Below are 20,239 nucleotides of genomic sequence, written 5' to 3' on the forward strand. Positions count from 1 at the left end.
ACTCCCCAGCAAAGGGAAAGCATGGGAAAGGCACAGCCCTGCCAGAGGGACCACAGCCCAGGAACCCTCGAGGGAGGCAGGAGTCACTGAAAGTGGCCCTGCAGGCAGGGGTTAGGTCACAGAGGGCCACAATGCCATGCTAAGTAGTTCTGACCTTAACTTAGGGTCAGGGAAGCCACTGAAGGCTATTAAAGATGACTTAACCCCCCCTGGATCCCCAGAAGCCTATTCCCAGCAGCATTTGCAACCCCTGATGTTCCCAAGATACCCTTTATTCCCAACCAGGCCTCAAAGACCCAGCCCAACCTTCTGCTGTTTGGAGGGCAGCCAGATGAAGCAAGGACTGATAAACTATGGCCTGCAGTTGGTGGGCTTATCACTTGTTTTTGTATGCCCTGTGGATAAGGATGGTTTTTACATTGTTTAATGGTTGAAAAAAAATCAAAGGGAAGATAATATTTTGGCATGTGAAAAGTATAGGAAATTTGAATTTATGTCCATAAAGTTTTACTGAAACAAGCTCTACTTATTTGTTTACATGTTGTCTTTGGCTAATTTCACACTGTAATGAGGGAGTTGATAGTTGTGACAGAGACCGTATAGCTTGCAAAGTCTAAAATATTTACCCCCTTACCTTTTACAGAAAAGCTTTGCAGACCCCTGATCTAGCTAAAGCCAAGTAGGGCCTCGGAGGGAGCACAGACTCAGCCTGGGCAGAGGCCTCCGGCTGCTGCTCGGACTGGGACTTCTAGTTAGGAAGCACCACTGGCCTTTCAAGGAGGTCAGGGGGCCACTGAGGGGAGCTTAAATAAGGGGCCATGGATGAATCAAGCAACCGGAGGCATCAGAACGTCAGGGACTATTTAAGCATGGGGAGTAGCTCTGGCTCCTTAACCCCCAGAACAAGCAGCCTCCCAAGCTCAGCGCCTGCCAGGCGTGCCCTGTCAGTTCTGGTCTTCCCAGTTCCACCAGGCTTACATCTCTGAATTCCTGAGCTGACATCCTCCTGGGCCAACAGACCTGACATTCAGATATGTTGGACAGCTGAGCAGGTCTGCATGGCCAACCAGGGCTCCATCTCTTTGCCTCAGTTTCCATGTTCTGCGGGGACATGTCTCTTTGCACCACTTTTGCTCATTTGATTGTTAGTATGTTATTTTTTGATGCAATGGCAAATGGAAATTTGCCTTCATTTTCTGTTTCCTGGAGTGTTTGAAAAACGATTGTTGTGTATTGATCCCACAACTTGGTAAGTTACCTTATTAATTTGTAATTTGTCTGTCAGTCTTTTGTTGTTTTCTAGTACAACCCTAGCTATCATCTGAGAACAATGATAGTTTGGTTTCTGCCTTTCTAACCCTTGTATCTCATATTTCTTGTTACAATGCACCAGCTAGGACCAGCAGAACAATGATGTGCGGAAACAGTGATTCTGGGCATCCCTGTCTCCTTTCTGATTAGAAAAGGAACACTTCATCATTGAGCATATTTTCTCTTTCTGCTCCTAACTTGTTATACATCTTAATCTGAATGGGTATCAAAATTATTTTTCTGCATCTATTGAGAATATTGTTTTTAAAATTTCCTTAATCTATTTATATGTTTAATTTGTTAATAGACTTACTAACATTAGACTGAAATTATCCATTTAAAGTTTTGTAGAACTCACCTATAAAAATGCCTGTTGTTTCTATTGTTTCCTATATGAAAATATTTTAACTAGGAACTCAAATTTTTTAATGGCATAGGTCTATTCAGGTTTCCTACTACTCCTTGAGTGAATTTTGTTTAATAATTTTTCTGGATGTTTCTTGAAAGCTTTAAAGATTATGGCATACTATTTCCTTTGACTATCTTTTTAGTCTCTGTTCTATCTCAAGTATGTCCCCTTTTTTCACTCCTAAAATTGTTTTTCATGTCTTTTCCCTTTTTTTCATGATCAGTTTCACCAGCGATTTATCTATTTTATTTACATAATTTGTTTTCTGCTTCTTTAATTCTTTAATTTCTTTACTTTATTCCTTTATTTTTTTAAATTTCTGCTAAACTTTTTCTCATTCTTTCTAGTTTTTGAGGGTCAGGTCTGTTGTTCTTTTTCTATTTTCTTAACTTTAATACTTAGCACATTAAATTTCATCCTTTCCCCTTTTCAGACATAAGGATTTAAGACTATAAATTTCTTTTCAAGTACTATTTTAACTATATCCCACAAGTTTCAATATGTAGAATTTTTTATTATAATTCAGTTTTAAGGATTTTGATTCCCCTTATGGTATCTCTGTTGATCAGAGATCAGTGGTATCTGTTTAAAATGTTCAATTATTTTTATATTATCTTTTCATTATGTTGTAGACATACAATGGTGTGTATGATACTGAACTTTTGTATTTGAGGCGTCCTTTGTAATCTAGGATGTGGTTAATATTTATAAACACTTCATGTGTGCTTGAGAAAAATATCTATTGATATTACCTAGTTGTTGGATAGGTCTAAATATGTTAAATCTATTAAATCAAGCCAGTTAATTGTGTTGTTCCAAACAAACAAAAATCCCACTTGGAGACTCCCCGGGACGTAGCTTGGAGAAGGGAGAGGCTGGAGTGTGGAGCTCACACAGGGGTGGGGAGGAGGCACAGTGTACACCTTCTCTGAGGTAGGATGATAAAAGTGGGGCTGAGGGGAGGGGAGGACCACTCTGGGCTGGTGGGGTCAAGAAGTCTGTTTCAGGCATTGTGGGGCACCAAGGAGAGATGTCCAGGAGGCAGAGGCTGATGGCTGAAGTCATGGGCAAGACAAAATCTCTCAGGGGAGTGGGGTGAGAAAGCCAGAAATTTGTGGTCTAAGCCATTCTGGAATTGTAAATGGAGCATCTTTGGTAACCTCCTCTTTAATACCCATATCAGCGTGTCTTGACTCTCTAAGGGCATAGTATCTGTGGCCTGGGGGTGTGACTGAGTCCTGCCTACCTGCCGTTGTCAGCCCAGCCCAAAAATGTCTGTCCTCCTCCTGCCGTCACACCCACCAGGCATCGCTTTCTGTCTTGGGTGTTATTTAGTGTTCCAGGCCCCCTTTGACTAAAGCTAAAACGTAACCCTAAATTGGTTCAGCCCAGAGCAGATTATAGGCAGAGAAAGGTGCAGGGGGCGGGTGACACCACGAACAACCCTGACCTACTTAACTGTTCTGCCTGCCACCTGTCCTGCCCGAGGCACAAGTCACTGCTCAATGTGCAGGTCTCAACTGGCTGGATTTCTAGGTCATCCACTGGGCCCAGTGCCTGCCTGGCCCACCTGCACCAGATAAAGGACCGGTAGGGCTGTGGTACTGCTGGTGGGTGGTGAGGAACTCACAAACAGGAGGGACTGAGGTTACACATCAGGAAGGACCTTGCTGGTTTCAGCTGGGAAGGATGTCATGCGAGTTCAGGATCCTAGGAGGCTTAGTATCCCTGGGATGTGAAAAGAGAAGATGCCTTTCTGGAATGTTTTGGAGGCTGGGAGGAAGGTGCACCAAGCCTGCATTACATGCCACCCTATCTCATGAGGCCGTGTACCTTTCCATGCTCTTCACTGCCTGGGAAGTCGTGTGTGTGTGTGTGTGTGTGTGTGTGTGTGTGAGAGAGAGAGGGAGGGAGAGGGAGAGGGAGAGAGATGAGGACTGAGAGACACAGAGATAGAGAAACAGAGACTTAAACTTACCTGGTGCTTTGCAGTTTACAAAATATTTTTCCATCCTTTAAACTTTTCAGCCTCGGTTTTCTGGCGTAAAACAGGCATGGCAATAGTCAGCACTCCATAGGATTATTATATCATCGGAGTCAATATATGTACGAGGAGCGGCAGGTGAACGTTATTCATTAACTCAGTGGAGTTTCACAACCGGGAGAGATAGGCAAGGCAAGTAGTATTACCCCTGCTTTACAGTTGAGCGGCTCCGAGGTGGAAAGTGCCTGGCTCAAGGTCACCCGGACTTAAGGGGCAGTAGAGTCTGGACCCCCATCTGCCAGGGGTCAGATGAGAGGGGCTGCGTGGATAGAGGCCGCACTCCCGCCAGGGGGCGCGCGCGTCACGGGTGACGTCACTTCCCCCTCTAGCAGCGGGCGGGGCTGAGCAGAGTCCAGGTTCCCCTTGTTCGCGCCCCGGCCCTGCGGTTCTCGGCTGTCTCGCCCGAAGGCAGTGGCCGTTCGCACTTGGCTGGGGTGAAGGAAATGAGGCCTGGTTCTCGAAGCTTCGGGGGCTGAAGATGCGGGGGAGGGGGCCGAACGGCATGCAGGGGGAGCAGCGAGCCCACCAGGCTGAGGTCATGCTAATGACTCTTGGCACCACGTGTCTCTAGGGTCCTCACCTCCTGCACCCAGGCTCTGCCACAGACCCCCTTAATTTCCTTAGCAAGCCGTACATGTTACCCCGTTTAAAGAACAAGGGATCTGGGCCACAGAGGATAGGTGGCTTGTGCACGGTGACACAACTGGTACTTGGCAGGCCCAAAACGGAACCCTAGGCTCTGAATCTGAACCATCACCCAACCCGTAGGAAGGCATGGGAGGGGGTAGCTGTCAGGAGCAGAAGCCCCTGCTTTGTGGGGTCTTCCTGATGCATTTAGCACTTGCCCTGCTGTCCGGAGCCAGAACGCCAGGGGCTGACTGGCAGGGAGCACCAGGACCGCCGAGGCTGTGAGGGGCTCTAGTGAGCACATGCTCTCCCAGAGGGGGACCCGTGCAGGAAGCCAGGTCGGGCGGAGATGAGCTGGAGGAGCCAAGCTGCGACAAAGGCCCCTGATGAGCTGGGGGGCGGAGCGGGGGAACGCCGGCTCTGCCCATCTCCACACTCACTGCCGACCTGCCCCAAGAACCAGCCTAGCCCCCCTCCCTCAGACTGCCACTCTTCCAGTGTGTCAGGACTTGGGTTTCAGGCGGGGCCTGCTGGCCACAGCCGGGCTATCTCTTTAAGGTGACTCTGCACTTCTCTGCTCACATCCATTTTGAATCCCTATTAGAGTTTAACATCCTGAGGATAATTTTCCCAATAATTGGGGGTTTCCTGTCAAGCACCTGCCCCCGTCATACTGCCCCCCCATCATACTCTTTCCATGTTCACCCCAAAGAATACAAACACAGGTATGTTGCAATTCATCCGTTATACCCGACGCTTCACTTCTATATTTAAGGACTGCTAATTTTACTGGGGCTCTTAGCTTTTCAAAAGTTTGAAGCCGCAGCAATTCACCATATAAGATTAAACAAGAGGGCAAGTTCTGTGTTGCAGTGGCAGCCACCCCAGGGAATACAGCAGCCTAATACACAGACCACCGCTTGGGGCAGAAATGTCGCAGGGAAGGAAAGTGAAGACCAGCACAAGCTCAGCCCTTGCCCACCTTACAGGAAGCAAAGTGCTAGGAGGAAAGGTGGTGAGGCCCCAGAGCGGCCTGCCTCCCACAGGCGGTGTTGTCTGCAGAGCGCCCACCTGTGGCCGGGGGCTATCACTGCAGTTGGGTCGGCAGGAGCTACCTTTCCTAACCCCCCGGAGCTCCCCATTCTCAGGTGAGGACACTGAGGACATGAGTGAGACTCATATTTTTTGGCATTTGCATTAGAAAAAGTTTTGGAAAAAAGAGTCTAGTCATTTTCTTCATCAATTCCAGTTCAGAAAGATGTGACTGTAATCTAAATGTTTGTGCTTCAAGTCATTGCTGGAGCTCTGAGAAACCTACTTAACACCCAATCTCTATCTCATGGGAACAGGCATTGAAATGAGTGCTACCACACAGCTGGAGTCTGGCCTGTGAAGACGGCGAGGCTGGACAAGCAGATGCAAGGAAGCAAACATTTTGGAGTACCTCTGGGAGCTCAAAGAGTGAAAACAGAGAATGTAGACCCAAACCTGAAAAACATGACAGTCTGTAACTGGAGTAAGAGCATAGTCACAGTTAGTAAAGTTCTGAGGTGCACAGGGAGAAGGAATTGCAGAAAACTGGCTGTTGCTGGTGGTGGTAATCAGGAAATGTTTGGCGTGCCCAGGGAGAAACCGGCCTGTGACTAAATGTGTTTTCAGATTATTCTGTGGCTGTTGTGTGGGATGGGCTGCAGGAGACCTGGCAGGAGTCCTGAAAGGCCAGGCAGGAGGCAAGAAGGGACCCAGGGAAGAAGCACAGGGTCCCTGAGGGGCTGTGGTGCTGAGGAAGGAACCCAGTAGGACTCTCGGAAGTTGAGATGGAGTGAGAGGGAGCCAGAGCAAGGGTGCAGTTTTCTCTTGGCCTCGTGGCCAAAGGGCACCGCAGGGACGAGAGAACACTCAGGGCACCCTTTGCTTTTGAAACTGATAGGAAAGGAACACCTTGTTTCCCACCAACCTCAGATTCTGTACCCTGGTTTGGCGTGTACCCTGGGGTATTTCTGTGGACTCCAGTTCCCCCTGTGATGATATATTTAACTCCCCCTGTTAGGACTTCAGAGCTCATCAAAAGCCCTTAAAAATGTGCTAACAGCCCTTAATGAAGCCTGAAGCCTTCAATTAAATTAAACTGTCAGAGATAAAGCCCTGACAGCAGTGCCAAGGGCGTGGGGGGTGGGGGCAGTGGCAGCTCAGAGGCCAGGGCTCTGGTTTCACTTCCTATCTGGAAGAGTCCTTTTTGAGAAGGGGGACCCAGCAGTATGGCCCTCTCCACTGACGCCTCTCATGGTCCCGAGCCACCGCACGCCTCCCTTGGCCAAAGTTTGGGAAGAGAAAGGGGGCCCAGCTTCATTGAGGACACACAGGCCCCTTGTTCGCCAAGAAGTCTGCCTTGACTTCGGTGTCAGGGCCGAGCGCCAGGCAGGGCAGAACCCTTGGGCTGCAGCCTCTTCCTGCTGGGAGGGTGGGAGTGCAGCCAGGAGCGTGGGGGGACAGGGTGGTGGAGCTGGTGATTCTGAGAGAACTCAGTCCCCGGGCTGCAGGGTGAGGACAGAGTGGAGGGGGTGACAGTGAAGACAAAAGATGGGGCACTGTCTCCACCCCCAGGCCTCTGAAAGAAGGGATGAAACGGCAAAGGAAAATGGCCTTTCTCCGTCTCGGCCAACAGTCTGGGTGTCCTGGCTCCAGGCCTGTCCCTCCTCTGTGGCCCCAGCAGGAGGTACTGTAGTCACTCTGAGACTAAGAGGACCAACACCCACCCCCACCCCCCGTCTTGGACCCCAGCCCAGTGCTGGCCAAGGCCCATCTGGGTCAAACTCATCCCCCCAGACTCAGGCTGCCATCCCTCCAGCCTCTCCAGGGCATGAAGCCATGGCTGGAGCACACAGGGAGCCATGGAGGGGGGGAAAAAAAAAAAAAAAAAAAAAAGTTTATTTAATCAGAGAGCCTTTGAAGGCACCTGGTTTGAGTATTAAAAAAAAGGCAGTAAAATGGCAACTGTACAGGGTTCATGATGGGCAAGAACATGGAGAGGTAGGGAGAAGAGGCACATGGGGAGAAGGGGGCAGAAATATCAGATAAGACTTCAGAACAAGCAGTCCTGGCCCCTAGCCACCCCTGGTACAGGCAAACAGGTAGACACATGACACACACTCTCTGAGCCTAGGAGCCTCTGCTGCTCTGCCAGGCAGGGATCAATCATAGCCAGGTGGGGGGTGGGGGGACATGAGCAGACACAGAGGCCATGTCCCCTCCCTCAACTGACCCTCAGGCCCACAATGTCCCCACCATCCATCCTCAGAGGCTCTCTCCTCCAGGTCTGGATGCTGGGCCCAGCACAGGCTGTGAGACAGCAGAAGTCAGCTAGAAGAGAAAACCTCCAGAGGACCCCAGCCCATCTCTGAAGGAGAAGGCAGGCAGGAGCAGGCGGCCGGTGCCATCCTTCCGTCCATCCTCGGTCACACGATTGCCCGGAACAGGAAGGAGAAGATAGCCCCCAGCGCCAGGCCCAGAGACAGAAAGAAGGCCATGATGGCTCCAGCTGTCTCTGCCTCGGCTGGCTTCACTTTCCTAAAGGAGGGAGGGCAAGCCTACCTTAGGATGGCCCGTACCCCAGCTCTACCCAGAGCATCTAATTCTGCTTACCCACCTGTCATACTTCCCCTCTTGGGGGGATGTGTACTGGGGCTGTCTCTACCTTTCCCTGGGAGCCCCTCCCTCACCCTACCCCTCTCCCACCCACCACTGCCTGGGACCCTAGGGCCAGCGGGCTCCTCTCTCAGCCTGGGAACCCTGAGCTCCAGGATCAGGAATCTTCTTTTGCCCTCTCTCCCTCTATTGAGTGTCCCCCACTGGAGCACTAGCCCCCTCCTGAGACCACCACACTCCCCACTCACTTGGGCCCAAAGCACATGCAGAGACTGGCGAGATAGCCGTTGGAGAAGGCGAAGGCAGCCATGAAGAAGATGAACCAGGCATCGTGCTCAAAGACCACAGCCAGGTTGTGGCGGGGATGGACGTTACACAGCAGCAGCAGGGGCACGAAGGCCAGCCGGGCCAGCACCAGGATCGGCAGCCAGCGGCTGTCCTTCCCAGGCTGCGGGGACCAGGCAGTGTCTCAGTCAGGCTGCGCCAGCCCCCAGGGCACACCCAGGCCCCCAGGGCTCCAACCAAGGCCCCCAGAGCTCCATTTGGGGTCCCTCAGGATCTGAATTGAAATCTCAAAGCCTAGTTACCCTTCAGGGGTACTGATTGGGAGGGGGCATGATAGAGTCTTCTGGAGTGCTGGCCATGTTCTATATCTTGACCTGGGCGGTACTTATCAGGGGGGTGTGTTATGTTTACTTGTGTGTGTATATACCGTCATTAAGCTGTACACCTACAACTTGTAAGCCTTACTATATAGATTGTGTCTTGGTTTTTAAAAAAGCATGGTCGCCTTTCCACCATACTTTCTTGGTTCCCTCTCTGGGTCTCAGGCTGGACTCCCCCCTCTCACAGGGTCTTGGTGCCCGCTTCCTTCACTTACCCACATGGTGAAGGCTGTGAGGCTCCGGCCCAGCCAGTCAAAGATATTGAAAGTCAAGAAACAGGACACAGGAATGAAGTAGTCTCCTGGAAGAGAAAGAGTAAATTAGGGAACGGTTAGCAGGTAGAGAGGCAGAATCTACAACCCTGACCCTCACTGGGACTCGGTTCTCCCAGCTATAAAATGGAGAAGATGCTTCCAGCCCAGGAAAGGGCAAATGGACCAGGAGAGTCTGGCTGGGGAGACAGCAGTCCAGGCTCCCCTCCCCTGGAGTCCTAGCCCTGCTGGAGCCTCTGTCCTTCCCCATCCTGGGAACCCATGGGGTCCTCACTCCAGGCGCTGGTGCCCGCAATGCTGGACTTGACCTCAGCAGCCACGGCAGGAAACATCCCAATGGTGATGGTGAAGACGAAGCAGACGGAGAGAGCCGGGACTAAGATCTGGAGGAAAGGGACTCAGGTCTGTGTCTTCATGGCGGTTGTGCATCATTAAAGAACCAAGATTCCCCAACACACACACACACACACACACACACACACACACACACACACACACACACACACATGAGAATCCAGGAAAGTGGCCAGTCTCCAGTCAGAAAGGGAAGGGATGGGGTCTTCCCCGGTGGTCCAGTGGGTAAGACTCCGTGCTCCCAATGCAGGGGGCCCGGGTTCCACCCCTTGTCGGGGAACTAGATCCCGCATGCATGATGCAACTAAGAAGCCTGCATGCTGCAACAAAGATCCCATGTGCCGCAACTAAGACCCGGAGCAGCCAAAATAAATAAGTAAATAATAATAAAAAAAAAAAAAAAGAAAGGAAGAGGATGGGCAGTGCCGGGAAGGGGGAGGGTGGGGTGGGGAAAGGAACAAAAGGAGAGAAAGAGGGTGAGGGGTAGAAGGCAGGATGCCCAAGCCCCACATACATTTCTGAGGATGGCGCAGACAGAGTGGCTTTCGTTGGCGGGCTGAGAGTTGGGGGCTGAAACTCCAGCCTCCTCTTGGCCTGCTTTTGACTCCTCTCCTGGGGGGTGACAGGTTGTGGAAGGATCTTCAAGTTGTGGGGAGGACAGAGCAACAGATGACACAATCCCCAAAAGGGCTGGGGTCAACTTGGGGTGGACATTCCCTTAACCACTGCACAGCCGCGCCCTGACACTTAGCCCAGACGGCCTCCGAACTCCCACTGTGCAAGTCCCCTGACCTCTTCCAGGAGCCTCAGGTCAGTTTACGCCCTGTCCAAGAATCTGAAATTGCTTCCCACTGTCCTCAGGCATTCAAGGCCACCCAGGATCTCCCCCCAGCTTCTCTATCCCAGCCCCTATTTACTATTGTTACCCCTCACCCCATCCCTGGTCCCTCTCGCCTCTGGCATCACTGCAGCACGCTCATTCTTGCCCTCAGCTCATGCTGCCTCCCTGCTGGGCAGACTCTCTCCACCCCAGCTTCCTCAGGCTCTTCAGACCTTTGCTAATGAGGTCCAGCTTGGTCTCCTGCTCCCCAGGCCCTTCGAGCTTGAGTTGCTGGTAATAGCGGTAGAATTCCTATCAAGTGAGGGAGACCAGGAAGGTGGATTCAGAAGCAGAATCTCCAGAATTTCCACCTCCCCCAGGTTTCATACTCAGAACATCCTTGATCTGGAGTCCTGGACCCACCCCAGACCCCAAACCCGGTGTTCTCCAAGAGCTCACCAGCCTCGGCAGGCCCAGATAACAGGCGATCGTCAAAATGATAACCCCACAGGCTGTGATAAAATAGCCGAAGGCACTTTCCGACAGCTCCGAGCCACCTGGGGTGGAGGGTGTCAGCGATCAGAGACAGGCCCCGTCCCCTTCTCCCCACAACAACCAGGGCGACAGGCGGACAGATGGCAAGACTTACTGGCGATGGCGCAGATCATGGCCACAGAGGCAAAGAAGCCTGCCAGGCCCTGACCACTCATGATGGGGGCTGTGTAGCTGGCGGGCAGGAGGCCGGCCAGGCCAAACAGGCTGCCCTGCAGGATGGCACCGAACGCTGGGAAACAGGGTGGGCATCAGCAGGGGAGGGAAGAGCAGGGTGGGTGGCCGGGGCCCCTGTAATTCCTGCTTTACTCCCAGTAAGTCTTGACGCTGAGCAGCCCTTTTCTCCCCACTCCCAGGGCACCCTCTCCCACACCTGGTCCATGCCCGCTCAGGTTTCTGAATCCTGACCACCCAGAGGGAGGAAGAGATTTCTCTCTGGCCAACTGTGGGTGTGAAAGAAAGGGGCAGGTATGTGGGAAGATCTCTGCCCCAGGCCCCCACCCAGCCCCGCTTACAGTTAATGAACATGATCTTGATCATGGTGATGACAAAGAAGGGCGGAGCATCCAGGGGCACCTTCACCAGGATGGCAGTGATCAGGAACACCAACAGGATGGCCACCAGGCTGCCCAGGATCCGCACAGACTGGGGGATCCTGCCAGAGAGGCCACGACGGCAGAGACGGGTGGTAAAGCCAGGGGCTCAGCCCTGGGAGGGCAGGAGGCAGTGAGGGGTCAGGGTGGAGGCCCGGGCACTCACCTCTGGTGCAGGAAGGAGTTGAGGCAGGTGAACAGCAGTAGGGGCAGCATGGCACATAAGGTCATGACGTTGTTGAAGATGGCGCTGAGATAGTTCCGCTCTGGCGAGGGTGCTGAGGGGCTGGCCGAGGCCTGGATGTCCTTGCTCGGTTCAGCAGGGACCAAGGACGCATTTTGGGACATGTCCAGGCGGTTTGTGAAATACTGTGAGGGTTGCACAGAGGAGTGTTAGAACCTCTCTCCCTGTGCCCACAGCACAGATCCAGGCCCTACGTGCCCAGTGGACATGCCCCCGGGAGCCCATCCCCACATCTCACCGCAGTGGCTGTCATGAAAAAATTCCAGGGCAGCAGCGTCCCCAGACCCAGCATGAAGAAGATAAGCCAGACGGCTTTGTACCTGGGATGGGAGAGGAAAGTGAGGCCAGGTGACTCACCATTCCACCCTCCTTCCCAAATCAAACCTGGGGCAGCCCCCTCCCCTTCTATCTCTCCAGCTGTCCCAGGGCACAGGGCATGTGTTCTCCTATTTGTGTATGTGGAGGGAGAGGTGGCCTGGAATGGGGGAGAGGGCACAGATGAGTCCCGAGGGGAAAGGGGACCAGGGACATAGGACCGAAGGGCATGGCCAAAGGGACCATTCTCAGCCCCAAAGACTCAGGGGACGCTGCAGGCTTGGGAACCAGTGTGACCCACATATCCGGAGGTGGTTTTGGAAATCTTGCTAAAGGCTGGGGGTGGGAGGGTGAGTGAGAAAGCAAACACAAGTCTTCCACCCCCGCCAGGCAGGCTGGAAGTGATTACACTGTCAGGGCAGGGCTGTGTGGCTCTCCAAAGAGGATTCTGAGGTCAGGAAACTCCCAGACCATTCTGGATCTAGGAGGGCAGGCAGGCAGGGAGCCTTGGGACATCTGGGAAGTGAGGGAGTTGTTTTTTCCTGGCCTAGACAGAACCAGCTTTGTAGGTTGCACCACATAGGGGAGGCCAGGAGGGACCAGGCCACTGGACATCATCTGGGCCCCAGAGTGTAAATAAGCGCCACCCAACCTGGGCCAGGTCACTGCCCCAAGCCCTACACCTCAGGGCCTGTCTGGGATGGGACAGCTTCCCCCAGGCAGCCCTGGGCCCTCCCACTGTGGTCTCCAGATGTGTCTGCCATACTTTCCCCAGAGCCCACACCTGCTTTCTTCACAGAGCAGGCAGGGACAAGCCCAAGGCAATGAGACGGGTCTAGCCAGAGCGCAGGGCCTGGCCGCACCGGGTGGAGGCCTGGGTAAGCACCCCAAGTGGGCAGGTCTGAGCCCTGACAAGTGCAGCACCCCCATCTCCCTCATGTATTCCCCACCTTGAGGAAGAGAGGTGAGGCCTTGATCGAGAGGCCCAAAGGAAGGGAGAATTCCCAGCCGAGGTCCCACAGGACAGAGGGCCAGAGTGGGGCTGGGTGAGTGCCACAAGGCCAATGGAGAAGGGGAAGGGGTTCAGAGAGCTGCCACCAGATGGGGGTGCCAGGATAGGGCGGCAGGCAGCCTGGGAACAAAAGACACAGCGGAGGGAACCAACCAAACAGCTTGGGGCCTGTACTTACTATGTGTCCTTAAATTACCCAAGTAAACCTCACATCTATTTTATAGGTGGGAGATGGTCTCAGAGAGATAAAGCTAAGTGCCCAAGGTCCCACAGCTAGAAGTGGCCTAGTTCCATGGCCTTTGGCACAGGGGGACAGGATGGGCAGGGGAGCGGTGATGGGATTGGGGGGCCTGGGTGGAAGGCTGTTTTGGACCCCAGGCATGGCTTCATCAACTTTCTTGGGGCCTAGACTCCTGGGAGAACTTGAATCCAGCTACAACCTCTTCCCCCAAAACACACATGCGTGATCATGGATGCAGGTCTAACTGGAGGGAACTCCTAGGCTCCGGAGGTGGGGAAGTGAAAGGGAGGTCAGAGTGAAGATCAAGGTGAGCCAGAGTCATCTGAGGCAGAGGCCAGCCCTGCCAGCCGGCCAGCTCGGATACGAGGTGTGCTGCCAGATGTCTCCCCACGGTGGTGGCAGGAGCTGGAAGCTGCTGAAGAGCAACACTGGAAACTCTGACAGGCCAGGGAGGGGCTGCTGCCCACCACCCTGGGCCTCACCGGAGACACCCCCATCGGCACCAGTCACAGCACGAAGGGCCCCCACCCCTGATGCAGACCTGACTCACAGCTACCACACCGCTGGAAGGCCCGTCAGCGGTGGCAACCCCAAATTCCAAAGGATACGGCACCCCGCCTCCTGGAGACCCATTTCCACTCCCCTGGATTCACAGCCCAGGTTCCCCAGTACCTGTCCTGAGGCTGGTGACTGGTTGTCATGGTGATGGCTTTCTTGGTTATGCCTGGCTGATAGCTTCCTCCCTCCGGTGCTTGCTGGGGGCAGAAGCAGTGTGAGGTCCTGTCTTGGCCCTGCTTCCCCACAGGCCTCTTCCACCTCTTGGTGTGGGGGTGAGGAGGGCAGGACAGACAGAACGGGCAGGCTGAAGAGTCCAGAAGGCCCCACTCCCGGCCCTGCCTCTCAGGACTGCTCCCTCTGACCCTTTGGGCCTGGCCTGCCGGGCCCCCCTGCCTGCTCAGGCTCTACCTGGCTCCCGGCCTGGCCTGGCCACTGCCACTGCCACTGCTATTTTTATCCAGCAGTTGAAGCAGTTTGTAAGCAGGGAAAACAGGGTGGAGAGCAGGAGGGAAAGAGGAGGAGGTATGGTTGAGAGGAAGAGAAAAACAGTTAAAGGCAGGGGAAACAGCGAGAGGGGTCAGGGACAGTGATGACAATGGAAGTGGGGACAGAAGAAGGGAAAGAAGAAGGGAAACAGAAAGGAGATAAGAGCGAGAGGGTAGGGGGAGGGGGAGGGAGGAGGGAGGACACAAAACAAACAGATCTGCAGGAGCAGCAGCCTCAGGGGTGATGACCGAGGCCAAACCAGCGAGGCCTCCCTCCCCAGCTCTCTCTGCAAGTCTGACCTCTCTGCACTCCCAGGGAGCCCCTGGGCTCATGGCTAGGGTGGGCTTTGGAGAGCCTGTCCCCTCCTGGGGGCACCCCAGACTCCAGCCTCTCTGCTGGTGGCACCCTAACCATCCTTTCCAGCCACTGCCCAGAGGCTCCCTGGTTCCTGGCCAGTCTTCCAGGAACATACTTCAGGATGAGTGTGGGGACCCAGCCTCTCCCCTGACCCCCAGTCCTGGCCACAGGGTCATCCCATCCCCCCTGGATTCCTCTCTGACTCACTCCCAGGCCCCTGTCCTCTTCCCCTTTCTCAGAACAAAGTTGAAGGGAAGACTGGAGGGATGGGAGCAGAGGCTGCCTAGTCCCCAGGCACCCAGACCCCTCACTCAGTGTCCCTTCCCTGCTCGGGCAGGGAGAGGCTCCCTGGCACCAGCAGAGGAAACAGCTTTCCCTCGGATGGCACAGAAAGCCAGGCAGGTGTGTGGGCCTAGCTCTGGAGCCAGCTTTACCGTTTTGGGCGAGGACTGGCTTCCCTGCCCACCTGGACCAGCACTCACACTTGCCCAGACTAGCCAGCAGAAGGGTGGGGGCAGAGGGGGGCTCGGGCAGTCCGCGGGAGGTGGTCCTAGCTCAGGCTCAGGCAGCAGGCCTTGTCCATGGGCTCCTCCTGAGTAAGGGTCCAGAATGAAGGCAGTGGCACAGGGCATATCAGGAGAGAACCCCCCAGGGCCTCACTGTGGGAGGGAGCAGCCCCATTCTGAGAAGCCTCCGCACAAGCACAACCAGGGAGATAAAACCCAGCCCTGTAGCTTGGGAGATAAGACAGCCAGCAGTCTCAGCAGGGAGCTGAGGGGGTGGGTCAACTCACAGGTGCAGTCAGTGCTCCAGGCCCCAGCCTGAGACCACAGCTCTGGGGACGCCAAGAAAGGACCTTGACGGGCCTTTCTACCCACCCCCCCACAATAATTCCTCTCAACCCCTCCCTGGGCAAACTCCAGCCTCTCCAAGGCCTTCCTCAGCCCCCCAGCCCACATCTGGGCCATAGGACAGGGAGGGGAGGAGCAGACCCACATAGCTCCAGATGGAGGCACTCTTCCTTTCCACAAATATTTACTGAAGACCTCTGCATGCCAGCCAGGCACTGTTCTAGGCACTTGGGACAGTGGTGAATGACAGTTTATACATTTTCTAGAAGGATGGGGGCGAGAGGGCTCTACCCTGGGGTGTGGTGTAGCTTCAACGCAGGCGGGAGACTGGGGGCGGGGGGGCGGACAATAGAGTATCTCCCCTTCCTCAGTAAAATCTCTCTTAGGCTCAGAGGAGTATTTCTTTCTGCTTTCCCCCCTGCTCCAGCTACAACCCTGCTCTCTGCTCTCAACTGCCCCCACCCCAGTCCTGGACACAATTCAACTCCAGGGGCAGCCCACTCCCCCTGCCCACATCCTGATGTTCAGCCAACCGGCCCAGGTATTTTGTTTTTGTCTGCCTTTGCCCAGCAGCAATCAGGGATTTGATACCAGCTCAGAGCATCTGGTGTTCCTCAGCCATGCCTTGGCCTGCCGAGATGAGGCCTTGAAAGCCGCCACCAAACCTCCCCAACCCCAGGCCCCAAACACCTCTCATGCACCGCAGCTTCTAGAGACACCCCTGTGGTAGTATCAAATTCACCACTTCCTTGGATCCCACATGGGGCCAGCCACTACCTGCAGATACCTTCTCCTGCCCTTGGTTGCCCTCGCAACCACCATAAGCTAGTACAAAACTGTCTCCACTACAACAGATGAGGACAGCTGAAGTTCAGAGAGGTTGAGTCATTTGCCAAAGGTAACAGAGCTAGTGAATGGGTGAGCTGGAATTCAAACTCAATGTGCAGCTTACTCTAGGCTCCTTCCGGGGTGGGGAGGGAGGTATAAATGCTGCTTCCCAGCCAGCCTCCTATACTGGGAGATAGGGTAACTCTACTCCAACTAAGGGGTTAAAAATAAGGTAGGGGTCGAGGTCACCTCCAGCCTGAACTAAGTGTCAGTTGTAAGGCACTCCCCCACCCCATTACACACACATCCTGGCAAGGAGAGCTCACACAGGCAGGAGGACAAGGCAGGAAGGTCTGGAGGTGATCGAGAGGAATGGGCAAAGGGGCAGCCCCCAGAGCGGTGAGGGGCAGGGGTGGGACCAGCCCTCATCCACCACAGCTCTCCCCTGGGAAGAAAATCTGGGGTATGTCTTTGTTCTTTCTCTGAGTGAAGCAAGGGTCCTCTCTCCGGGAATAAATGAGGACGCGCCCAGGAAGGGAGGCCAGGTACACGAGTTCGGCCAATAGAAGGCGGGGGTTAAAGAGACAGCTCCTCCACCTCCATTCCGCGTGCCCTCTTCCCCATTCCCTGCACCCAGCGCAGTTAACGGTGCGGCCCCTCCCCAGTACCAACGACAAGAATTGATCGAGATTAACCTTCAACTCGCCCGCCCCTTGCAGAGGTCAGCTCGGCGACAGCCGGTTTCAGGCCCGGGAGCCAGGTCGTCCACGCCCGCTCGGGTCCGGGTCCCCGCAAGGTGCCCCTGCGCCCGGGCCTCCGCACGCCACGTGCTGCGCGGCTCCGCACGCTCAGCGCGGGGGCGGGGTGGGGCCCACCCCGGGTGGGGCCCACCCCGCGTCCCCTCTCCCGGCCGCGCAGCTGCCAGGCCCGGCCTCCCTGCTCTCGTGGCAGGCGGCAAGCGGCGCCTTCCACCCCGGTGACCCCCGGCCCCCGGTTCCCCGGCTCCCAGTCCCCGGGTAGCACCTGCTGGGAAAGAGTCCTCCCGCGTGGAGGTTTGCGCGCTCTCCCTGCCACTTCCCGCGCCCGCCTGAGCACATTCAAACCCGCCCTCCGTTCGCCCCGCCCCGGCGCGCCCCGGCCCGCGGCCGCTCTCCGGCGTCCGCCGAGGCCCCGCCCCCGCCCCGCCCCCCGCACGCCGGCTGCCGGCTCAGAGGGACCCCCGACCCGAGACCCTCCGCCGCCTGGCCTACACCTTGCACTATTTCTGTAGATAGGACCTCTGGTGGCCCTGCCACGCCAAACCCTGCCCCATCATGGAGCACGTGGGGCTGGATGGTATAGCCGCACACTGGGTACCCCTAGTCTCCGCGCTGGGGTTACACAAACTCCTACACAGCTGTCTCGGGACTCTCGCAGCGACAAACCTGCTCAGACAGATCCGGACGGCCCCCTGTCGCCCATACACCATCTCAGACGTTCCGTTATGGCTCCCCAAGCCCCCTCCCACACCACTCTCTTTCACACTGCACCTTTTTCCTTTCCAGCGCCCCCTTCCCTTTTCAGTGCCACTTTCTTCAATTCAGACTATCCTTTCCTCTCCCCAGCCCCCATGCCGGGGATCCCTCCGACAGAATCAGTATGATGTGTGACCTGGGTTTTCCCACACAGATCCGCTCACCCACAACTTTGACTTAGAGAGGGATGTGTGTGGCGTGGTGGGGGGAGCCACAGCCCTGTAGCCCTCTCATGATTCACCCTTTCTAAATCCAGAACATTGGAAAAGCTGAGGCACAGCTGGCAATGGGAAGGGAAAAAGCCCGGAATAGCCTTACAGCCTGAGTGAATCCTATGGTCCTGATACTCAGAAGTGGAAGCCTTGCTGAGCCCCACATCCTCCCTGGCTGAGGAGGAAGGGGGTGAGCATGCTGAGGGATGATCAGTCCTTCTTGTACCTCCAAGGGAGGGGGAAGGATTCCCTCCTTTTTCGTTGGTCAGTAAATTTGGGGGACAGGGGGATCACTGCCCCTACAGCAGCCCTCACTATAGGAGGACAATCCAAAGGCTAGAGAGATGCTGAGGACAGAAAATCCAATCCACCCCCCAAACCCTTGCCCCAGTTACCCAAGAGGCCTGTACCCTGGAGAAGCCACAGACACTAATTAACAATTAGCAGTACTAACATCGTAGGGATAAGGCAGAGTCACGCCTTCTCCCCAGAGAACACGCTGGGCTCTGAGGGGAAGGGTAGTTTTTCTACTTAGGATTGATCAGTGGACACGCCCCAAGATACTCAGAAGGGCTGTTCCCAGCCTACTGGCTCAGGGCCGCACAGAGACATGACACACCAACATCTCCTGGTCTTAACCAAACAGAGGGCAGGAAGAGGGGTATGAGTGGTATTTTTCTAGGCACTGCCCCATGCCTTGAGGGCAGCTTCATGTCTGGGTCTCCCTCCCCCCATTCCTACCCTGTGTTTGTCCAGCCCCTCTCTTCCTCTCCTGGCCCTCTTCTCCCCTTTTGCTCGGCCCCTGTCTCTCTCCCCATCCTCATTTCCCGGCTCTAAGTCTGTGGAGGTGGCAGGCCTTAGTGGTCAAATGGATCCCCCAGGCTGGTGGCCATTGGCTGCAGTTGTGTGCAAAGGAGGCTGGAAGTGGAAAGAAACTGGAGGGAAGTGGTGAGGGTCATAGGCCAGACAGCGGAAGGCTGGTTTCCCTCCCCACCCCCGCTGAAGCTCAGCCTGCTCACTAGATGGCAACAGCCAGGGCTGTTATTGCTGGACAGAAGCCTGTCTGGCACTCTCCCTGCCTGGGCCCCCAGCCAGCACCCACACCCCTCCAGAGCCACCTCCCTACGCAGAGATGGTTGCTGAGTGCCAGGGCCCTCTGCTGGACAGCCTCGGAGCCCGATTCACAGTGGCCTGTGCCCTCCAGGCCCAGCCAGTCCTCGTCACCCTCTGCCCAATCTTTTGGCTCCCTCAGGTCCCAGGTACAGGGGTAGGGTGTGAAGGGCTGATCCAGCTGCACCCCACCCCCACCAGATCCCCCACCTATTTGAGCCTGTGGCTTGCCCTGATTCCCTCCTCCCCCTTCCAGGCCCCAAGCCTTCCTCATCACCTCACACAGCCAGTCCTATCCTTCCCCAGCCCTGCCTCCATCTGTGTTTGCTGGAAGTGGGTTTGCTTGGCTCCGCAGTTTGTCACCAACGCGTCTCATGACAGTTATGTTCTTAGTCCTGTTTGCGACTATCTCCGTGGCCCTGTGGCAGCCTGGGACTAGGGAGAGGCCAGAGAGGCAACTTGCCTGAGTCGCAATATTTAAGGGGGCGCCCAAATATTCCAGAATCCAGATAAATAATGTTTAAAGGCAATATTTTTTTAAAAATCAAAGTTAATGCAAAAAAAAAACACCAAAATCCATGATGAACAAAACATCAACTAAACTAAAGACAGAATCCGGCCCTCTTAGGGTCAGACACCTCAAGTCCCTCACCTTTCTTGTGGGTGTGTATGGGGATCAGGGTTCAAGAAGACTGGGGTTGGTTTTCCAGCTTCATTTCTCAGACCTCTGCCCCTATCCTCTGCTCTGGGAAGGTCTCCGACCTTGGAGACAACTGAAAGTGGTTAGGGTAGGGCAGTCATCTCACCACGGCCTCCAAAGTCTGGGAAAAGGATCTCCTCCGCCAAAAACCGCAGATGCACACTCCGTTGATTTCCCCCGCCCCACGAGCCCCGCACGCTCCGCTCTCCGCCCCGCCCAACCCGCGCAGACCCCGCCCCCTCGCCGCGGTCCCGCCTCTGCTCCACGCGCACCTGCAGGGACTTCTTAGGGGACATCCGGAGTCGGGGAGCGCGGACGGAAATTCACAGGCCAGTCGGCCCCTGGTCGCCGTTTGGCCTCCTCACTTCGGGACTGGGGCCGTCGTCGTGGCCGGAAACCGCAGTCCGCGCCGGGTCTGACCGGTCTATGCCGCCGGGTGGCAAAGGGGCTGCAACGGGCGATCCCGGCGCCAGCCCCGCGCCCCGCGGCCGGCTCGGTCCCGCCGGCGCCGCTCGGGAG

The 20,239-nt window shown here is 55.3% G+C and overlaps 1 protein-coding gene across 6 annotated transcripts; it reads right to left on the reverse strand.

Annotated features, from left to right (window-relative positions):
* Positions 1–7,298: 7,298 nt before the first annotated feature.
* Positions 7,299–20,141, reverse strand: SLC29A1 (solute carrier family 29 member 1 (Augustine blood group)). Of its 6 annotated transcripts, none has more exons than XM_082414660.1 (13): positions 19,993–20,141; positions 13,777–13,859; positions 11,775–11,856; positions 11,459–11,661; positions 11,215–11,354; positions 10,797–10,931; positions 10,607–10,704; positions 10,381–10,459; positions 9,842–9,966; positions 9,248–9,356; positions 8,917–9,002; positions 8,285–8,484; positions 7,299–7,958 (listed from the first exon to the last, which is right to left on the reverse strand). In XM_082414660.1, exons 1-13 carry the CDS (start codon positions 20,014–20,016, stop codon positions 7,847–7,849), a joined length of 1,476 nt encoding a protein of 491 aa, XP_082270786.1. In that variant the 5' UTR covers positions 20,017–20,141; the 3' UTR covers positions 7,299–7,846. The 6 variants fall into 6 exon arrangements, with proteins under 6 accessions (XP_082270786.1, XP_082270790.1, XP_082270789.1 ...); XM_082414664.1 differs by lacking the exon at positions 19,993–20,141 and adding an exon at positions 19,827–19,850; XM_082414663.1 differs by lacking the exon at positions 19,993–20,141 and adding an exon at positions 19,673–19,782.
* Positions 20,142–20,239: the final 98 nt, after the last annotated feature.

The sequence above is a fragment of the Balaenoptera physalus genome (genome assembly GCF_965194825.1).
Source record: "Balaenoptera physalus genome assembly, chromosome: 11".
In the NCBI taxonomy this organism is placed as follows: Eukaryota; Metazoa; Chordata; class Mammalia; order Artiodactyla; family Balaenopteridae; genus Balaenoptera; species Balaenoptera physalus.